We start from the raw sequence: 23,176 nt of genomic DNA, 5'->3' as shown, positions 1-23,176 counted from the left end.
CATGCCCTGGGAGATAACCTGTTGACAAGGCCAAGGAGACTCTTAAATTGATGATGACGTTGTTCTCCAGTATTTTTTCACCTTTAACATCTTAAACTTTTTACATATTTGTCCTTTAAGAGGAAAAAGAATTTGGTTGGAAAGTATCTCAAGACCCAGAGATGAGTTACAAACCGGAAATCACTGCCTACACTGCCTCTGGCAGTTATCACCACACCCCACTGCAGAACAGCACTAACAGCAGAACACTGCCACTGAACATTTATTGACTCAGCCTTGAAAAACAGGGGCAGATGATTTCATGTTAGATGAGTACAGAGTAACTGAATCCAACTACCATGATGTTCATCAAGAGCGTTTTTTTCAGTCCATAATTATGTTTCCAAATCATGTTTCTCTCTTGAGAACTGCTTTGTCAATGGTGCTAAATTCTTAAGACAGAAGATTTGGGACAGACTGTACTGCTCACATTCTCCCCAACACCCACCCACAAACCCAGTACATTTCCACATGAAACATCTTTCCGGATCAGCTATTAGCAACAGCATTACAGGGGTTTTTTTTCCTCACTTTGACCGTGGCTTCTCCATTTTAACACAGAAATAGATGCTTCCAAATGACTAACCCCTAGCTCTGTATTGCAGTGCTGGCCAGCTGGGTAGAAGACAGGCTCCTACAGCTCTAGTGTTCTGCAGTCACTGTGGGGCCCAGTTTTCTCACATTTCTGCACGTGTTTTACCTTGCCATCTGCTGAGAGAAAAGGGATTGACATTTTATCCTTCAGTGGGGAGGGAAAGAATGTGAAAAGGCACCTCAATGGAACAGAATGAGCTGTTTTATTAGGGGCTACATGTTAACCTCGCTGATACCTCCACGGACTCTGAGGTGAAGGATCCGAGCAGTGTGAAGAAAGAGTGAGGCAACAAACCTGCTTCATCAACTTCAGAACATTCCACTTCTTACAGCAACAAGCACTTTCTCCATAATGCAACTAAACCAATAAATGCTGATTTGCATCAGAAAAGCTCCAAGCAGTTATACATTAACCACTGAAGGATAAAGTTCTGCTTCAGAGTAGATACATTTCTCTGCTCTGTGTCTTACTGCCCCAGACAGAGAGGAACAGGAGGAGATTTGGAATTCTTGGTAGAATCTTCAGAAGGAAAATACTCTGTCAATATATCTTTTCCTAATTGCAATCCCCAGTCAAGATCAGCTTCCATTATGATGCTGCTGGGAAACCACCAGCTGACAGAATACAGTAGGAGAGACTTCTATCTAACAGATTAATTTTAAGAGCAGATGGGATCATTATAATAATTCCATCTTGTCTAGTATATAACACAGACCACACACCATTTATGTTAATGTATCTTTGGGTTTATTTGCTTGTTTTAAGGAGGGAGAGGCTGAGGCAGATGTCTGGCTTAGAAAAACACGTATTTTGGAATTCCTTGTTTTTCCCCCCATACCTTTTGACTGGTTTTTGTCTGAGCATTTGCTGTGTCTTTCCCTACCTTACAGTGCCAATGATTTAGGCTTATGATGCATATGAGGATATCAGCTCACAGTGTAAAAGAAGGAAGTATATTCTGGCAGCACACAGCATCTCAAGACCAAATTCTGGACAGGCGTTTTGGGTGAGGGCAAACATCCCATGTCAGCAACTCCCACCCTGACGGTGTGGGCCATCCCCCCGGTCACGTCTGCGTTTATCTCTTAAATAATAAGGAAAAAGGCTGGTAACTACATGGTCTGTGCTCACTGTGCAAGGCTGCAGTTCTACAGCACAATGCCATTGAGATACAGCCCAAAGGCACAGTTTAGTAGAGATTAAAAAAAAAGAAAAAAGGTGTGAAATGCTAATCAGTCCAAGCTAATAACAACCCAGATTATTACTACACTGTTACTGTGCCTTTCCTGCACTCATTGCAGTGCTTCACACTCCCACAAATTTACTCTCTTGAATGATTTTAATTCCATTACTCTCTTTTTTCTTTCTCTTCCCTTTTAAAAAACCAAGCATTTTGTTTTTGAGATAAAATTATTTTAAATTATAATCAGAGGAAGAATTTATACTAATTCCATGTGGATGTTTCTCTTATACTGACAGCAAAGAGAAAAAATAAAGATCTGAAGAAAACAAAATAAATTTAACTTAACAGTGAATTATTAATGAAGGCCTGCAAAAGGAAATGAAAGGAACGGTTTGAGAGAACCAAACAAGAAAAAAAATATTGGAAGGTGACAAGCTTAGATAACTATTTGATTAGGCCCTGGAGAAACAGAATTTTTTACAGAAAAAGGAAATATGCTAAAACTCAGTGGGTAGAATATTGTGCTGTGTACCAGAGCACTCAGTGAGGCACTGTGGAAATGAGACCCCTCCAGGAGCAGTGTGGCAATCTGCACAGACAAGGACCAGCCCAAGTTTCAAGGTCAGTCCCTGTGCAGCATCTTTCCCCTCATTTCACTGAGCTCTACAAGAAATGGGTTATCAGTACCTGGATTTATATACACCTTTAAAACCTGATCATCATCAGTGATTCCTCAAAATTTCCCATGTTTTAAGAGTCTTAAGGGTCCAGTTGGGAAGTAATCAAACAGAAGTATCTGGCTCTGCATTTGCAGGTACATTTATTTTCCAGCTGTAGGCTGCATGGCCACAATGCAGGCTCTTCACACACCCTGTACACTTCATATTTCTCACAATAAACTGTATCAAGCTCTTACCAAGAGGTGCTGGGAGCACCATACAGAGAAGCTCTACAGTAGCATAGGGTAGAAGAGAAGGCGGTTCTAAAACTGAGTAACAGCCACCTATCCATACAGAATTTCTTAATTTCATTTAATTTCTTAATGTGATTGCTTCTGGGAAACTTTGTTAGACATTAACTGAAGCAAAAGAATGCACCATACTGCAAATCTGCTATGGAATACTGGTTTCCAAAAGCAAAGTAAAAAAAAACCCAAAAATAATTTCACGAAGACACTGCAAAAAGAGTTACCTAGATACTGGAATTAGAATGGAATAATAAATGTTAATAAAAATAGAAGATATAAAGCAGAAAATATAATGCACACTGTGGTGTTCATTGAATAGACATGATCTTGTAAGCCTTGTAAGCAAAAAGCTGATTACAAGGCAGATCAGGACCAACCAAACTTCTGAGCACTACACAATGCAAACCAAAGAATGTACCTCCAGTGCCTTTTTCAGTGTGCACGTTACAAACCCACAACATCAGTGACATAAATGACATAAAATGAAGTGTTTCATTACCATTGTAACCTCTGAGTTGTCAATCTCCACTGGATCCACATCTAAAAATATCTATAGTTACCTACTGCTGCTACTACCACAATTGCTCAAGCTGCAAATAGTCATTAGTTAAACCAGCCACTTAGTTCAACATATTAATGAGTTAAAGCAGCAGTTCTCAGTCAGCTTTCCCTCGTGCCACCCCACACAGTGCCCTGCTGACATCTGGGCCACGTTCTGTGTCCATTTGCTGCCAGTGCACTGAGGCTCTGTGTGCCTGGGGGTGGATCCTGCTCTCCCTCTCCACGTTCAAAGCCAGCTGAGCTTTCCCTTTCTAATCCCTGCACACCCAGGCTATTCCTTATTTCCCCCAGGTGGCTCAACTGCTGCCTCTGTTTGACTGTCCACACACCAGAAGGGACCATCCTGAGTACCCAGACTGTCATATTGAGATAAAATGACAGCAAGAAAAGGCACCACGGGGAGAAGAACAAGCACACACACAAAACCCCCAGGCAGGGGAGACTTGGACTGGCCAGACCAGCTGAAAGATGGTGAGGTCTCCTCCCAACACTGTGTATTAATGGGAGGGGACCATCAGCAAACACATGCCTTGCACAGGCACCACAGGGAACATTTGGTCCCTCAACAAAAAGGCTCAAGATGAGAAACACCCACGAGGACTTTCTCTGTCAACCCCATCAACACCACCCCGGGCACTCAGCACATCTTCCCAAACCTCCAGTCACAAGGAGGCTCTACCAGAATGGGCATGGAAATGGCACAGCAAGGAGGAGGAGGAGGAGGAGGCAGGTGGGGGAGTCACAAGCAGGAATGTGCACAACACCATTTTTCCATGCATAATTCCTGATTAGGCCCCAGACTTTCAACCTCAATCACATCAGAATTTCTTTTCTGTTCTATTCACTCTCCATAATTGAGGACATTTCTAGACAACAAGGAACTTTTAAATCCCAGTGGTGTACAGCAGGGTAACTGGTTTAACATGCAGACAGAAGAAAACACATTTACATGTTTAAACATGAACTTTAATAAGACTAAAATTTATTTATCTTTTTCCACACTCAAAGGGCTGAGAGAATTGGGACTGCTCAGCTTGGAGAAGGGAATATTTCTCTTGAAGTGACCTGATTGCAGCCCCCCCAGTACCTGAAGGGAGCCTAAAGAAGGAGGGAGAGAGACTATTTAAAAGGGCCTGGAGTGACAGGACAAGGGGGAATGGCTTAAAAATGAGACAGTAGGTTTAGATTGGAAAGAAATCAGGAAGAAATTTTAACAGTGGTGATGCACTGGCACAGGTTGCCCAGAGTAGCTGTGGCTGCCCCATCTCTGGAAGTGTCCAAGGTCAGGTTGGATGGGGCTTGGAGCAACCTGAGCTGGTAGAAGGTGTCCCTGCCCATGGCAGGGGGTGGAACGAGAGGAGCTTAAAGGCCCCTTCCAGCCCAGGCCATTCTGTGATTCTCTGATATTTAGGGGACTTTTCCAGTCTGTTTTCAGACAAAACCTGCTACTGTGCTTTGCAATGTGCAATTTTTTAAGCTCTGCATAATTCCATGCATTTCCTAGGAAAAAAAGAGCTACTGTTTGCATAGGAAGCTAAACCTCACTGCTTTACTGAATTCAGTTCATTTCCACCCCTCAAAATCATGCTGAAAAAACGACCAAAAATTTAAATATATATAATATATTCTGCATCCACCCAGCATAAATAACTGCCCTGCATCACTTTTTCTACCAGTCTCCAGCTCTTTTAGAGCAGTTTCATCCAGCCCGTATGTCCCTCCGTACCACATCAAATTTAATGCTTCTCTTCTGTTGAGGCAGGAGGTGCATTCCCATATAACAGAACAAAATTAGTTGGCTCTGAGGTGATTTGTGCTTGACAAATCTATGTTGACTTTTACTTATCATCTTGTGGCTTCTCAGTGCTAACAAGTAGTTTATTTGTTCCCCAACTTTTCGCATTTGCTGACCTTCTTAGGGGGATTGAGGCAAAACAGCCATTAAATACTCCAGTTATCTTGGAAACATCTGCTCATGGCTTAAAGTCCCCTTTAATCTGTTCAGTTATTCATGATTTTGTAAATTATTTTTTTTGCTGGTAAAGCATTATAGAACTATTCTTTTTTTTTTTGGTCCTTGATGTCTTTTGCTAATTGTATTTTTTTTTCCTACAAGTTTGTCTCTTCCCCACCCTGTTCATGAGATTTCCTCAGTTTCTCCTTTTTTCATACTGTTGCCAGACTAATGGCTTTTGTACATAAGAATATGGGACTTCTTGGGGTGGGAGGGAAATCCCAAACACTTAAAAAAAGACAAAAAACCTGAATCCCTTTTGACCTGAGCCATTAAGTTCTACGCACTCACAAGTGCATATTCAAGTGAATATTTATATTTCTCTCAGACTAAAAATCAAGTAAGTTTTTCCTTGTGTTTACCTCTAGATCTCACCCCTCTCACAGCAGCATTGTTGTTCCTGCTGTCCAGAGCTCCCCACTGTCACCCTTTGTCCCCTCCTCCTTCTTCTGACAGCACAAACCATTAAACACCGGAACATATTTGTATTCAGAACCTGAGAACCACCTCAAACTGTATTTCTGCTGCAGCTTCAACCTTCTGATTGCTAATCCACAACCAGCACCCGCTGTTAGTCCAGCCCTTGACAAACAGCGCAAATGTCACCAATTCCTCCCTTAACGAAGTGGGAAATAACTCTTCCCCCCAGCAGGTTCAGGGAGGTTTGTAATCCAGCACATGTCCAAAGCAGTAACGCTGAAAGCCACTCAGCCTCCAGCAGGAGCTGTTTGGGTAAGCAATTTATCAACCTCAAAACCGTTTCAGAAGTGAATTTGTCCCTTTTATTTAGAATGCAGTGAGCAGAAGCTTTACCTGTTTGCTTTTTTTTTTTACCTTAATGTACTATATCCTGAGAGGAAAGAAAATCTTTTCAAGTAGATATAAAAACATCATTCTAAATTTGTAGCAATGTGTTTGTCTGTTTTCTGGTTTCTTCTGTAAAACAGAGCTCAGCCTCATTACACATTTCTTCCCCAGCACTCCCTGGGATGTTGGAAAATGTAAAAATTATGCTGTTTTCACTGCAGCAGATCACTGGTGCTTAATACCAAGAGCTAAATAATAACAACTGTTTGCACATCAAAGCATTACTATATAGATTTAAATATGCCTGAACCACTCTTTGTGCTTTTTCTCATTATAACTATTATTTTATTTTTTTTATCACAGGCAAAAACCCCTTCTTAAAGCTTACCATTCAATGTTTACATACTATGCAAATGCAGCCCAAGACAATTTATCTCCTTTCAAAGCAATTTCTGCTGGCAGCAGCTTGTCCACTTGCCCCTTCCTCTTCCCTGCAGCTTTCCTCATCTAAATAATTTGTTATTTTACTGCTCTGTGGTAGAAACTGATAAATTCAGTACATTTTTTTGATTTGGTTTGCCAATTTCACCTTTCTCTTTTAACAGCTATTTTCTGGTAATTCTCTTAATAGAGGAATCATAGGCATGAACTCCTCAAGTACAGCCACTGCAGAGTGTCCAAAGCAGAGCTGAGGATGAGGAGGATTCTGAGGAGCCACCAGGAGGGGATGAGGGCACTTGGGCTGATCAGCCTGAGGGAGACTGAGGGGAGACCTTGCAGGCTTCAACATCCCCCGAGGGGAACAGAGGGACAGCTCCCAACTCTGCTCTCAGGGACAGGACCCAGGGGACGGCCTGGAGTTGTGTCAGGAGAAGTTGAGGTTGGATCTCAGGAAAAGCTTCCCCCAGAGGGTGGTTGGCACTGAACAATCTCCCCAGGGCAGTGGGCACAGCACCAAGGCTGCCAGAGCTCAAGGAGTGTTTGGACAACGCTCTCAGCAGGGTGGGATTGTTGGGGTGTCTGTGCAGGGCCAGGAGTCGAACATTAATGATCCTTGAGAGTCCCTTCCAATTCAGGATATTCTGTGATCAAAACAAGTGTTTCTCACTTGAGGGGTAAAATAAGCACCATGTTCTACCAGGCTGGGCATTCTTGCCATATTCTATGGAACAACCTGTAAACTGCTTAACTAAACGGTGGCAGACATTTCCATGAGATGTAATCAAGTCATCAGGGCTTCCCAATACAGACCAGTTTTACAGTGGGCTGTACTCTGAAGAGCTACAAAGCTGTTATCACTCTGCTCTGACCTTTCCTGGATAAGCATTACTCACATACTAATGTTCTTCTGAAGAGAGGAAAGAACATTTTGTGGCTCTTCCCTCACTTTGGAACAACTCTAAATCCAATTTGCTGTGAACCGGGAGAGTTTTGACTACGGCAGCAAATATGGTTTGTGCTGACTGGCAGGACATGCCTTAACCAAAACTCAGAACACTCCACAGACACGCTGTACTTCAGGCCAAGGCACACTTACTAAACTTCCAAGAAACAACACAAATGCTGCAATACTCTTGTACGTATTCTGCAGTTTTCAAAACACACAGTTGTAAAGGAGAAACCCAGCCCATCTCACAGTTGTGAACACTGGCACCAATCAGCTCCATGTGCTGAGAGCACAGACACAGGGGATGAATGTGAATAGTTTATATTGATGGCAGCAGAGTGATGAAATCAGCTTTTTTTGTGACAGGCCTGTAAGGCAAGGAGTGGAGCAGAGTTACAGGGTCTCCATTCATCACCAGGCACACAGCAGTGCTCTCAAACCCATCCTACAGCCTGGCCCGGCCTTTATTGGTGATGCTTAAGCAACAGCCCTGAGAAGGCAGCTACAGGACACCAAGACCCTCAGTAACGTGGGGAGGCAAAGCCAGAAACCCCAACAAAATCCAGCCATCCTGTGCCTTTAGTGCTTCCCTACATTTCACATGCAAACACCACTGTTACTGATATTCCCCTCTGTGCATTGCAGGGCTGGCAAGTTATGATTTCCCAGCTCTGTCCCTTCAGCTGTGCCACAGCTACAGACCACAGGTTGTTTCTCCAATGTATATCCATCATATATAACTTTTTCTCTAGGAAACTTTTCAGTTCTTACCTGATCTGTTTGCCTTCTCGGACATCGTACAAAGAGAAAAAGACATCTGTGTCCTCTCCAATTGTGTTGTAGGTGAAGCTCTTCAGGCTGAGGAAGAAGTGGTGAGGCACTGGCATGCGACAGGCTTCCCCGTGGCGCTGACGGATCGTGTCCACCTGCCAGAACCAGGGCAAATCATCTGTGGTTCTCCACAAACAAAGGACACAGGACCAACTCCATCATTTTAACTGAGACTCCACTCTCCTTTCTCCACCTAAATTTAATCTCAAATATATTCTGCCTCAGATATGTGCTAGATGAAGTTTTCTTCCTCTGTTTTTTCCACTTATAATTTCAATAGTTTGAGAAACCATGATAACCAAGTAGATACGAAATAAATGGTTTATGCATTTGAAATCTGGTTTTATCAAGTAAACCAAGTCAACCCTATTTCTCAGATTTTGGCTTTATTCTGGTAGTGAAAATGAACTATAATAAGATGTGCTAGGGTGGTTCCTGATGATTTCCATTTAAAGTAGATAGACTTCAGTGGAATTTTCATTAAAGCAGATGTCCTTCAAAGCATTTTTAAGGATAACATTTATTCCATTATTTCTTTTTAGCAGCTGCAATTCATTTACAGAGGTAATTTATGTGGCCAGAGGATGAGGGCAGTGACCATGCCCTTGTGCTGGGCACTGGTGAGGTCACACCTCAAATCCTGGGTTCAGTTTTGGGCCCTTCACTTCAAGAAGGACATTGAGGGGCTGGAGGGTGTCCAGGGAAGGGAATGGAGCTGGGGAAGGGTCTGGATCCCAAGTGTGATGAGAAGTGGCTGAGGGAGCTGGGGGGACTCAGCCTGGAGAAAAAGAGGCTCAGGGGGGACCTTCTCACTCTCCACAACTCTGTGACAGGAGGGGGGAGCCAGGTGGGGGGCGGTTTCTTCTCCCAAGGAACAAGGGGGGATCATCAGAAACAAATTTATGCTTTTAGTTTTATACCCCTTTACATCTATTTATGCTGATCTTAATAAACAAGTGGCATGATTATCCTAAGCTCACTAGGCTTGTCTCCTCTGAATGTATAGGCAGGTACACATCAACAAAGAAAACCTCAAAGTTTCCAGACTTCCAACTCAAGATTTGTACTGGTTTAAAAGGAATTTTGTTCTGGATTTTCAATTAAACCCAAGTAAATCCTCATTCTTTTAAGGACAGGCAGCTGTGGAAGCACAGATCTCTGCACAGCTCCAAGGCAGTTCCCAGGACCAGGACTGGATTCCATGACTGCAGAAAGGGGGTGTGAGGCAGAGGCCACCAAGCCACGTGTCAGCAGGGAGAAAGCAGAGTCAGGTGGGCAGAGGCAAGCTTTGGATCTCACTACACAAGATGATCTTTTAACAACGGTCAGAGCCAAAGAAAAAAGACCTAAATGGAATTAGAGAAGGACCTCAGTGACTTAAGTATTTGAGGATCTTCTGAGGAAGTGTTCTGCAGGTAGGGACTCACCCAATAATCTCCATTATACCTTTACATATACTTAAAGACAATAAAAAATTCCAATGTGGGTGGTATTTACCTGTGACGTGCTCTGCTGGACACTGTGTCTACTTGACAAATGCTGTGGAGACACAAAGTAGTACAATTTAAACCTTTTTGAAAGTAAGAAATATTTATATTTGTGTAGCATTAGAAGTAATTGTAAAGTATGACTTTTAAAATTACTACGAACTTTACACAGCCTTTTTTCACAGCGTATCATCCCCAGCTTTCCTAAGGGCTTTTCTCAGTTAAGCCATTTCTTAGCCTAACTACTTCAATTTACAGGGGTGTTTACCTTCACTTTTAAAGGAAATGGCTGTCACAAGCTAGAAAGAATTTCCAACAGTGTAACAGCATTTCTCAAGAGTTCATCACCCTATACTGTATAATCTATGTGTTCTGCTGGTAAACAGGGAGATACCTCACCACTAATCCTCATCTACCACTAGGCTGTCAATGAAAAGTTGCATTTGTTAAAAAAACCCAGACAGCTAGAATGAAAGATGGATTTTAGATTTTGTTTAAATCTTTTGCTCTAATCAGAAGATGAAATCCTGATAAATGGCTGAAGACTCCTCTGCAGTTTCAGCTGACCAACACCTGTAAAGAAGCATCAGTATAATGAGCTACATGTCCAAAGGGGAACTCAGAGGATGATGCTGTATTTGAAGCCTTTTATGCTAGAAGGAGATGTTATAATCAGAAAATGGACTGCAAGACTCACTGAACCCATTTAATCTCCAAAGGCAGATTTAAATACTAATCTAAATTGAAAAGGTTTCAGAGAGCTTTAAAAAACCATATCATTAATGATTCTGCCATGCCCGTTCCCTTCCCATCATCTCAACATTAGCATTTTAAGCTGAAATATCACCATTGACACTACCACACCTTATTAAACATTCTCTTCATTTGCCCCATCTCTCTCCCCTTCTATTACAAACCCAACATCTCATTCTGACCAAACACTGACACTGTGTAGCATAAGGAGCAGATTGGCTGCCAAAAAGGGCCCTGGATCCAACACCAGTGAGGCCACACCTCAAATCCCGGGCTCAGTTTTGGTCCCCTCACCACTAGATTGGATATCAGGGGAAATTTCCCCACAAAGCATTGCCAAGCATTGCAAGAGGCTGCCCAGGGCAGTGGTGGAGTCCCTATCCCTGGAGGGACACAAAGCTGTGTAGACACGGGGACATGGTTTGGTGGCAGTGCCGGGTTCATGGTTGAGCTCAACCATCTTAAAGGTCTCTTCCAACCCAAACAACTCTATGATTCTAAATGGCGTATTTTGACATCTGTTTACATTCACAGTTACAGAAAAGTCCCCTTTCACACTGTCAGTAAAAGAAAAAATGGTCTCCTGCTCCACTGTTTGTCTAACTACTGCATCAGCTTCTGAATGCCAAAAAACCCTCTAAGTTTAGGTGGCTGAGTTGCTTATTGAATCTTCTGTCACCTGCAACCACTCAGAATCAGCTGGCAAAGAAAAGACCAGTTATTTAAGCTGCTCCAGGTATCCTGTCCTGGCTTCTTTTGACTAAAATTCATCTTGAAATCCAAGTAAGAAAGTGGGTGAGAAACTCATTCACCATAAATATGAGAGGTGTCTGAAGAGCTCCAGGTTCCTCAGTGAACACAGCTCCTTACAGAGTGACCACTGAGCTAAATCTGTAACAATAAGTGGCCAAAAACATAATCAGGTTTTATATTTTTCCACAATCAAAAGATTAGATTTCAACTAACTCTCTGCTTTTTTGCTTCAGGACCACACTATCAATATACAATCACTGACTGAGTTTCTGTTACAGCTCAGCAAAGTGCCCAAAGGGAACATGCTCTCTTGGAAGCCAGTTTTGGGTACTTGGATGGGAGGGTGACCGAAAGCAGCCAACATGGATTTACCAAGGGTAAATCATAAAGGATCAAGTGATTCCTCTGGTGTGAAATGACCTGATCAGAAGATGAAGGGAGGACTGATGGCTGTTGTCTATCCCCTGCTCAGCAAAACCCCAACAAACAGTTGGACTGTCAGCTCCAAAAGGTGGTGGCTGATGGTGTGAATTCTTTAGAGGCCTGCCCTGCGACCCCTGCAGCTCATCAGCTCCCAGATGCTCTCAGACTGGGGGCAGCAGACTGACTGCAGGGTCCTACTGAAGCAAGGCAAACTCTGGCAGCAAGGACCTCCAACAATTTACTGCTTCTGTTACCAGGAATGTGCCCAGTGTCACTGGGGTAACATTTTACTCAGCATTCTCTCAACTCCAGCTGAAACATTGCCCTGTGCTCAGCAAGGACAGACAGGGGAGCAGCAGGGAGCTGGAGGGCAGGGTGTGTGAGAAGGATGGAGTGAACAGCAATCTGAGTCTGGAGAAGGGAAGCTCTGTAGGTGACCTGAGGGCAGCTTTGCTGTAACTATGAAGTTACCATCAAGTTGAGACAGGTTCTTTACAGACCTTCACAGCAGCCAAAACACTGTGGTCATCAGCTACAACACAGGATATCCCAACTTTCCAACATGGAAGAAAATAACCCCATCAAGACAGCCAAGCTTTAGAGCAGGGACCCAATCTCTTTCCTCGAAGAATATCGGGATCCAACAGGACAAAGCTCCGAGCAGCCTGGTCTGAATTCAACACTGACTTTGCACTGAGAGCAGGAAGCTGGACTAGATCTCCCCTGAGGTCCCTTCCAACCTGAACAGCCTAACAAGGTGATATAAAAATAGGACTGTTAAGAAATTATCCATCTTCCTTCTAGAAAAAAAAAAAAATCAGTTTTACTTTTATTTTTCCCAAGAGGGAGTTGCCTGGTTAAATTGTGCAAACTCGAACAGATAAGACGTTCATCATATCTTTCCTTATCAAAATGCTTTCTGATGCTTAAACTGATTCCTTGCTATTGTAGCCTCAAACCACTGATTTTTGCCTTATCCATCATTAGGATGAAAAGATTAATAATTCAGCTTTTGACTCCATTATAATAGTCAAATCTTCTCTACAAAACCATCCAAGCTTGCAGTGTCCCAGCCTGTACTTCAGAGAGAACAACCAACTGCAAAAGTTCAGACTCGCATTGACGACTCTCACTTGTATACTACACTTTTTGTATAATTTCTTTAATTTCTCTACATTATTTGGAATTCTGATCCTTTAGTCCCACAAAAGAGTCAAAATTCCAGCTTTGTGCAAGTTACATATTTAGAAAGCAGACTCCTTATTTCAGCATCTAGTCCTTAATTAAACATGAAGCACCACAAAATGGAGGATGACCACAAGAAATTCAGCTGATTCATCCCTCCTCCTATTTAATCAAATTACTGACAACCACTTTTTTTTTTTTTTTTTGAGCATGGGTTTTCTAATTAGCTCTGTGTTTACAGTAATTTCATCTAAAACTAATGACTTTAGGAGAATTCCAGTTAAAACATTTTAAACCTTTATGAAAATTGAAATATGGCATCAGCTGCTTTTCCTCTATCCACTAGACTTATTTTTTTTCTGGAAGTGCATTGTAACTTATAAAAATTGATTATTTTGAAGAAGTTCATGCTCACTATTACTCACCTTCCTGTTGCAAATAATTAATGTGTTTTTTTCCCCAGCATGTTTTACAGGCAGATAACTACTATCTTCTCCTCCTCCAACACCTTTCTTTCAGGTGTTAAGTTTGCTTGCCCTTTGCCTGTATTCTGGAACCTTACCCATCTCTCCAATGATTCTCACTAACATGTCTGATGTGGCTTCTCTAGACATCCCAAGTGAAATGTATATATCCTAAATCCCCCGGAACTGATAATTACTTCATCAAGTGACCACCTGATCAGAATTCAGCAGGGCAAGGGCATGAAATGCCACAGTACTGTACTGCACTGTGTGCCAACCTGTTTCCCTCAGTACAAAGCATTTCTTTAGTTTCTCAATTACTATATAATTTATATAAAACCATTTCTTGATACAATTGACCATATTTGCTTGTTACATTTGAATTTGTGCATTGCCTTTCTAATGTTTCTATTTACCCATCTGTGCTACTCTACTTTTCTACAGTTCTGTTCTTCTATTCTTGCTCTTGGTAATCTCCATTTCCCTTTCACTTTAATGACTGAAGGCAACAAAGAATTCTCAATTTATCCAACTTGGCCTCTTAGTAAGCACCTTTGTACTGAAACAGATATGAATTCTCTTTCCCCACCAAACTTCTTTCTCAGGATATCTTATCTACCAATATGAGTTTCTAGTGTTGTTTTTCATCCTCCCTTTCCTGACAATGCTTGGTAAGTGAATCTCATCACTGCCAAGTCAGTCTCAAACTGCCTTTTATCTTCATATTCTCATCTGACTTCTTCCTGGGGTTTACAACCAAATGTACACAAACCTGTTCTCTGAGAATCTGCTCTGCTAAACAAACAACCACCAAAAAAGAAACACAAAGAGATTTCATGTGCTTTCCTGCACAGTTTGTGTCCAGCTGGTTTCCTTTTCTAGTAAGAGTTCTGAGCAACTGAATTATTGAGTTTTATAACTGTTCCTTCTTACTAATCACATTTTTCATTTGAATAAAAAATAAGCAGTTATGAAGCGATGGCAGCATTAATTTGAAACTATTTACTGAGGAACTTTATTTCTTAGGAACTCTGGTAAACTCAGGGTATTTCTTTCATATAGTTGGAAGAAACAGCCGAGCTGTAGCAGTTACAGAGCCAACAGCTGTGCCTTTCATGCACCTCCCCGAGACACATACCCAAACCAATACATTTATAAAAAACCTATTTAATCGCCAGCTTTGAACATTTCCACTTTTTGAAACAACTTCCACTTTTGACACAACAATTTGTGTCTTGTAACCCTTTCACTAAGAAGTGCCATCCAAGTGTTTCTGACATTCTGCAGCACTCGGTGTTCCTAAATGACACCTTCAGTCTAGCGGCAACTCCAGCACTGAGCTCTGTGGCACAATCCCGAGAACATCTTCTCCCACCATTTCAAAAGTAACATGAAGTTTTAAAGGGTTCTGTCGTATTGGTAAAAATCACAAACACTGTCATAAGAAAAGGGCAATTTTTTTTCCTTCAAGAGCAAAGCAACGACTCCTGACGAACGCAGCACGCTGCTCCAGAACAAGCAACCTGGAGAAACGGGAGGGACAAGGCCTCAAAGAACAACAGTTCTGACAAAGAGGGGAACACAGGATCATCCAGCACTCACACATATGCTCAGCCATGAAACAGGAGAGCTAAAAAACATGCTCACATTTGAAGACTGAAAATTTACCAAGGAGAGCAATGCTAAGTCTAATGAGTCAGTACAAAATGCCTGACAACAAACTGCCACAGAGAGGAGAGTCTGGTGTGTCACCCCCTCCACTGCTCTGCTAACACGAGACTGTTCCCCTTGTTACATTTAACATTCTACAACCCTGCAAACTGGAGAAAGTAATTTGGCTCTCCCAGCTACTCCTGCAAATTTACAATGTAAAACCTCGTTGCTCACTGGAGTATCCTTCAAGTATTTTGCCAGGAGTAAGGAGGATTCTCTCCCTGCGCTTTTGTTATATAACAAAAACAATCCCCAAACCATCTCAAACTATACCCCTTAAACTACCTAAAATTACCAATATTCCCTTCCATCAATTTCTAATGAATTTTGTGTTAAAAAACCAACAGTTTTTCAGCTGCTTTGGTTCCTGAAATCGCCTCCTGACATGATGCAGACACGATCAGACAGCACTGTCTTCTTGAATCTACAAAGTGCAGTAAGAGTGAAGTGTGAAGTGACTGATGGTTGGGTCCTGAGACCAGCCCAGAATGGAGCAGCACAATGTGCTGGGGACATTCTCTTCAGGACTTGAGTGACATAATCAGACTGCTCTGATAATAAAAACTGGTTATTTGCAGTACCCCAAGTATTCAGAGTAAAAAAACGTGCAGAACGAAGAACTGAGTAATAAACCAATCATCTCGCATTCTCCGAGTCCTCACTGGCTGAATTTGGTACCAAGTTATTTCCATGCTGTACTGAGGGAGAACTCTGCTGTGATAGCACCAAACTCTCCTCAAACTACGGCACATGAGGAACAAACATTAAAATCAGCACTGCAGAGTGATGCACTTCCATATTGCTTAAGTAACAATCCATACTTTTTTCCCATGAAATCCACTGTTGAATGGTGCAAATAATCCCAACCAGTAACAGCACCAACCTGCTTAAAAAAGATGCCTTTGTTTTAGGGAGGAGTACATCTTGCATATCAAAAAACTCCACCTAGACATGGACCTATCACTCCCTAATTTTACACAGCCAAAAGTCAGATCCATTTTAAAACAGAAAATTAAAAGTTTACTAGAAGTGAGTGGCACTATAACAGTAATTATGTAGAAAAGCCACTAGTTTCTTTGGCAGACATTAAGCTCAGAAGTTGTATAAAACAACTGCTGAGGGGTTTTGTTTGTGTTGTTTTGGGGCTTTTTTAGATCAAATAGCATCTGAGGAAGGGTTTTCATTCATTGTCCTGAATTTTACATGCTGTTTCTCTATTTACACAGTCAAAACCAAATTATCTGTATTATTCCTATTAACAAAGAAATCAAACACAGTTAAGTTGTAAAATGCATCAGTGACTTTACAGTTCATCAATGGCACAATTCACATTTCCAAAACAACTGTAACTTCACCATGTACTAACAGGACTGTAATAACGACAGAATTTGGAATTTACTCCAATAAAGGAATTAAAGTACCTCACCTGAAAACCCAAATATTCAAATGTACCCCATGGGTTTTCTAAAGGGCACTGCCACACAACAGAGATTTAATATTCAAGGATTAGTTTTGCTTAAATTTAAATATTCACTGATCTCCCTCCCCTTTTCTGTGAGATCAAAAACCTTTGTAACAGGGCAAAGGTGTTTATTATCTCTGCAACTCCTAAAAGTAGACTTTTCACTTAATTCTTCATTCCCAAATCTCCTGAAAGAATCAAACACCAGCTCTCCCATTGGATATACTGGACTCAGAGAAACCTTCACCAGTTTTCACACCATGTTACTTTGTAAATTGGAATATAAATGTATCCAAGCATGACATTTCCAACAGAAAGTTGCTTCATTCTCACTAAATTGAGCCTACCAAAACCACTGACTGTTCTGGTGGTCAGGGTGCAAATGAAGAAGACTTTCAGCTCCAGCACCATTGAAGAAAACATGTAAGAGTAAAGAATAAAAACTTTCCCTCTTTCCCTCCCACAGTCAAAACTCAGAGGCATCTCCCACGGATTTCTTACCATTTTATAAAGATCGGAAACACTGATCTGATCTGAATCCACAACCTCAAAGTCCTTCCGAGGAACTAAATCCAGGCCCAAGTGTCTGCAAAAGAGAAGGGAGGAGCAGAGTGAGTGTCACCCATCAGTGTTCCCTGGGACCTGCTACCTGTGCTTACCCAGAGCAGGGACAGGGAAACATCAGCCTAGTTCAGTCTCACGGCAATTGTGATTTAATAAACAGATAACTCTTCTAAATAAAATTATCAATCAAACCCCACTGTGAACGTGTTCCTTTTTGTTCCCTGCTCTCAGTGGAGCTCCAGCAATTACTGCAGGGTGAGGTGTTTGCCCAGTATGTTGGTGCAGTACCCAAAACAAGGGAATTTCAAACACGGAAAAGCAGCAGGCAAATAAAGCCTGTACTCTGGTTTCTGCTGCAGTATTTGAGTAAGTTCCTTCACCAAATAATGAAAAAGTTCCATTAGCAGCCCTGTTCAAATGTGCAAACACACCCCCAGCCTTGGGAAGCCACTTTGATATTCCTGGTGTTCGTACAACTTAACCCCCAACTTCATCACTGTGTAAACTTTGCATTTTTGCTAAATAATAAATACAATAACAAGGACTTTAATCTGTATTTGTAGCACGCACACAAAAATCTTTTAATTACTCTGAATGGAATATGTTGGCTCCAATCAAATACATAAACTATAAAAAAAGCATCCCAGTGCAAAAAAAAACAACTAGTTGAGGAATCAGCAATAAAGGCAGCAGTTCAGGTCACAGCTGCAGGTGAGCAGCAGACAGAATAATATTTTTCATCCAGACAAATAAATGAAAACCTGATAACAATTAATTAAGAACTGTAGACTGCAGAACATGACATCCTTAAAGGTGACAAAACCCAGGTTTCACTCCACGGATCACCAGGTTCTGAGGCACAAAGAGTTCTGAGCATTACAATAAAAATCTACTTTACACACACACACACACTAGGAGCAAATTAAAGAGACACATGAATTAACCATTTTCCTGCTTTTGTCTTATGTTACTGACTCTTCACTTATGGATATTTTATACTGAAATTCTTAACAGTCTTAGAGAAAAAAATATACAGAAGAGATGTCCTCACGAACCACCTTTGCACTCCTTCTGTCACTAACTACAGAAGAAAAGCAGAAGTCAATTTAATTTTGTAATCAGAGAGGGAAACATTCTGCACAGACTTGTTCCTGATGGCAAATGAAAAATTTTATTGGCACAAACCTCTCTGGTACTGCAGAGTAATTGTGTGGAGCAATAAGCACGAGGCTCCAGGCAACAGAGCGTCTCTCTCTGAGCAGTTGGTTTAAAACAACAGCAAGGCAGAACCAGAGGTTGGTAGGAGGAGCTCCCTTACCTTTGCTCACCACAGCAGCTGAAACATTTTACCCAGAAGTTTCCAAACTCCTCACTTCTTTTTGAAACTTTGTCTAATCCAACTTTCCTCCTTTATTTATACCCCTAAACCATCACATCTCAAAAGTACAGCTCGGCCCTGGTTCACTTGCTGGCAAACAACTGTCAGACACTACTGCACAGTCATCAAAATATCCTACTGACAAACTGCAGTTTCCACGTTCGTAGTTCTTTGCCAAAATCAATTACATTTTCAATGGGAAAAAAAAAAGGGAGGGTTTTCCTTCTTCAGTGCAGTTTCATGTCAAATACTGATTTCCAGATTCTAATGCCCCGTTGTGGTTTTACACCTTCTGCACGTTTTGTTTTGATTAAACCTATCAAACACAACTTATCTGTGGCTCAGGACGAGCATCTGAAAACTGCAGCTGCAAAGAGGAAAATGACTGTATCTATTTACCAAATGAAAAAGAGTAAAATAAGAATGCACTGGGTAACCCTTAAGTGCAGCTGCCATTTGAGTGTACTTATAAAATTGGTGACAGGTAAAAGCAGAGATCACTGCACAGTTTCTTTTAAAAGATGTTAATGCTTATCAAATTCATTCACAGAATTTTTTTTGAATCTGAATATCCAAAAAACCTCCAAAATGCCCTGACATTCACATGTGTACATACACATCCACCCCTAAAGCACGTTGATAAAGGAATTTGTCCTCAACACACAGATATGAAATAATAATTTCCTGCTAACATTCCCAAACCCACTTGTCCCTGCAATACAGTTCCAGGGCAGTTCCAAAGCTCTAAGAAAGTTCTTCAGGAAAAGCTGGTAGAGCCAATCCCAGCCTGCCAGGGTTGTATTTGCATCATTTCAACTCTCTGGAGACCTGAGGTCAAACAGTGGTTGGACTCATTACTCAATACATGACAAACGTATTATCTTCTACTTAATGATGTTCAACACAACTGCAGCAGCATCCCTGTGAAACTTATCTCATATCCTATTTTTAGTCAAATCCCTTAACACCGTGGATTTTCAGCCCAGAAGATTCTCATTCTCTAATTCTATGTTAATCCTGCACAATACTTGCTCCCTGCAAATAAGGGTGTCCCTGCTGTGGTACCAACACGCTGCCATTTACTGTGCAGGTGGAAGTTCAGCTCTGTACACTGAATTTGTATCAATTATGTTTTAGTCTCTGCAGGACTGACAACATAATGCTTGAAACAGCAACGACAGTCAGTGGCCCACTTTCACTCTCTATTATCAAATACTGGGGGCAGCAGCTGCCAAGCAGTATTTCTCTAAAACATAGCATGCATAAAAATTACATAATGTGCTGCTTTGTTTATTTGACAGTTCCTCTCTCCACAATACTTCCTTTTACAAGCAAATTCTTGTGCCCTTTTATTCTGCCTTCGCACTGAACCGCCTTTCAAAAAGATTTCCCAACTATACCTACAAAATATCCCCAAACCCATCATTCACCTCTTGGTAGCACATGCCTGGGATACTTCCACTGACATTTACACATTCTTCCTTTTCTACATAGAAGTCTTTAGAATTTGCCTTTCTGTGGGAGAAAAGTAATTTAAAAAAGTAATTTAGAAATCTACCACCTAAAATTCCTTTCTCTCAAGCGATATGAAAACAAACCAAATGACAAAAGAAACCCAAAACAAAACAAAAAACCAACACCAAATGACAAAAACAAACTAACTGACAAAATTACAGACCTTTTCAATACTGAAAGGTATTGAAAAAAAATCAATCTGGGCTTAATGGCAATTTTGAAGAATGATTCTAATTTATAGTATGTTTGTTTATTTACAATACAAACCCTACAGCATTTAGAATTCATAAAACCACAAGTCCTAACAACTCTTCCTGGAAGAACCTTGCAGAACTATGCCTAAAGACAGAAAAAAAAAAAAAAAAGTCTTTAAGATGAACATCCAGTTTTGAAGAACAGATTGGAAGAGCTCATCACATCTCTGCAGTGTGCATGATCTCATTCCCTTTGCTCCAAAAATGTCCACTTCACCTTGATCTTTCACCACTTTAATTTTCCTTATATTCCTTCTCTCAGTGTACCAAAGCCTTTTATTCATTTTATTTCTCTTAGATAAAAGAGATGACTTCCAGAAACACTGCCAGTGTATTTAGGGGAAAACCACACCAGTTCAACAAACTGAAAATCAACCCCTCACTGGTGGTGACAGTGAGTGTGACTTGCACGTTTACATCACTCCTGCCCAAATAATATAATCGAGTAATGACCAATGTCAGGGTGAAAGAAGCTTTTCACTAACTTAGCAAACATGACATGCTAGATGTGTAAGATTACCTGTTTCCTGAAAGCTGCTTGGTCAGGGGATATCTCTTGAGAGGTGGTTCTACCTCGAATAATTACAGCCCTGCTCCAACTGCAGGTGTTCAACCTCCTCAGTCAACAATAATGCACGTCAACAACAATGTTCTTCATTTATTTGATTTGCAAATCTCCATTGTGACAGAATAAGCAAGGAACATTATTACAATATTGGAGAAAGGTCCGTACTATGTGAACATATATATGAAAATCCTCAGGTTTTTTAGCAGATTGAGACAGGGGGTTATAAGTTTTATGGTAAAACTCAGAGAGGGGAGATAGAAGAAAGTGGAAGAACTCTCCCAGAAATTCTATGGAAAAGAGCAATGTTGCAGATACACCTTCAAATTCCCAGACATTTTAACTTAAATACTGCAGGTGTCTCTGATATCATGTACCTTTCTCTCTAGGGAGTTCAGTACCTGTTCTTTTCCCACACAAGCATCCTGAGCAGATGAATATAATCATGAACACACTTATATTTACTGATTTCACTGATGCTTCTCCAAAACTGTCAACCATTAGATTTAACTTACAGTGGTTAATGATCTTCCTATTTAGTGATTTTACATTAAGAAAGTCTATAGCTGCCTCATAAGACAACCCACCCTCTTCATTGCTGCACTGCTGTCTGCTCAGCCTATTTCTTACAACGTTTTTGCTGCTTCCTGTTGCTGATTTCATCCGTAAACTCCGAGCAAAACCAGGCAGGTGTAATCTTCAAAAACAGTCTCTTGGTTCCCATTTATTCTACTGGGAATGAGAATGGAAAATATCGAACTCTGCACTGCAGAGCAATGATGATGCAACCTATTCATATCCTTCAGAGCTTTCCTTCAACAAGAGAGACATGAAATGTAACCTGGGGGCTCACTAAACCTCAGGTGTGCCTCAGAGTAGATTGAGGAGGTGACTCAGGAACACAGTCCAACAGAGCTTAGTGAAAAATACTGGATTTTCTTCCTTAGTCACCAACCCCTCCCCACTCCCACACGCTCATTAGGGCCAATCCCACTCCTGGTGGAAAAGGAGTCACTGTATGCCTGAGAGTGAGAGTCATACCTGTGTCGTGCACAGCTTACCTGTCTGATACACATCTCAGAACAAACTATGCTGGCCAAGGGCCAGTTTTTGTCTAATGGCATTTTATTACCATTTCTATGTGAATGTGTTGCAGTTGTCTTTGGCTTTAAAAAAAACCCTCCACAAATTCCCCACAGAACTGCCAAAGGAGAGTCTAAACCTCTGAGAAATGTCATTATATAAAAAGTCCAAATATCACACCTCAGCTCCAATGTCCCAGTTAATTGAGAGATTCTCTGCTTCTTGCACCAACCATTAAAATACTTTTTCAGTGGAAAAAAATGTGGGTTTAGTAGCTCTGAACACATCCTCTCTAACATTTCCTAGACTGATACACGGTAAGTAAAGTGACCTAATCCTTTTAAAAGTGCAAAGAGCTTTAGACAAGGCCTACCAGTAAACAGCCCCTTTTACAGCAACAGCAGAACTGTGCAACAAACTCACTGCAAAAACTTATATTCCATTTTCAAACAATCCCATCCATGGAAATAAAACGTGTTGGGGGTTTTTGTTAAGGAAAGGCACTTAAAAGGAATAAGAACAAGCAGGTGGCAGCAGTACTTACTCATTGCCCCAGTCCAGCCTCACCGTGAGGTGCCTCTTGACCTCTCGCACCTGATCCTGCGTCAGGTGCCCCGAGAGCAGCTGCCTGCGCAGGTCGATGAGCTCGTTCATCACATGGCGCAGCTTGTAGAACAGATCCACCTTATGCTTCTGTACAGGCACGTTTGGGGAGCACAGGGGAGCAGGGAGAGAGGAGGAAACAGGCAGGGAGGGAAGTCAGTAAGTTTGGAAAGGGAAGGAGTGTGAGAAAGAACAAAAGAAAGAGAGAGAAGGAGATTAATAGGTTATCACATTTTCACTGAACTGCCCTAAAGGAACATCAAGCCAGTTTTTACATGCTTTAAAATATTTACATCAAAGAGTAGTGTCAACTGGTGCTATTTAAACTGAATAACTTCTTATCCCTAAGGTTTAGGCTCAATCTGCTAAGAGGTCCATTTTCTGATGGAACCTAATGCTGTAAAGAAGAGGATTCATTATACACAGCAGGGATTGCTCATTCCAAACATACAATAAATTCCAAAAGATTTACAGTGATGGAGAGGTGAAAAGGCTTGGTTTCTGTCAGCAGTGAACTGAATAGTTCTGAACAGTCAGCATCAATTAGTCACCCCAACAACAAAAAAAAAAACATTCTTAATATTTTTGAT

The 23,176-nt window shown here is 41.3% G+C and overlaps 1 protein-coding gene across 10 annotated transcripts in view; it reads right to left on the bottom strand.

Annotated features, from left to right (window-relative positions):
• DOCK3 (dedicator of cytokinesis 3) overlaps positions 1 to 23,176 on the bottom strand; it is a 184,947-nt gene that overhangs the window by 104,003 nt on the left and 57,768 nt on the right. For 9 of the 10 annotated variants that reach the window (XM_027886464.1, XM_027886466.1, XM_027886470.1 and 6 more), the window contains exons 6-9: positions 22,528 to 22,676; positions 17,126 to 17,210; positions 9,882 to 9,923; positions 8,325 to 8,479 (exon numbers count right to left, since the gene is read on the bottom strand). In XM_027886464.1, the coding sequence (XP_027742265.1) occupies positions 8,325 to 8,479; positions 9,882 to 9,923; positions 17,126 to 17,210; positions 22,528 to 22,676 (431 nt within the window). The remainder of the gene's footprint in view (positions 1 to 8,324; positions 8,480 to 9,881; positions 9,924 to 17,125; positions 17,211 to 22,527; positions 22,677 to 23,176) is intronic. The other variant, XM_027886465.1, reaches the window with a different exon arrangement.

The sequence above is a fragment of the Empidonax traillii genome, unplaced genomic scaffold (genome assembly GCF_003031625.1).
Source record: "Empidonax traillii isolate 1590-97213 ecotype Southwest subspecies unplaced genomic scaffold, ASM303162v1 scaffold187:size1931383, whole genome shotgun sequence".
Lineage (NCBI taxonomy): Eukaryota > Metazoa > Chordata > Aves > Passeriformes > Tyrannidae > Empidonax > Empidonax traillii.
The sequence above is the reverse complement of the archived record's forward strand: the minus strand, read 5'-3'. Positions and strand labels throughout refer to the sequence as shown.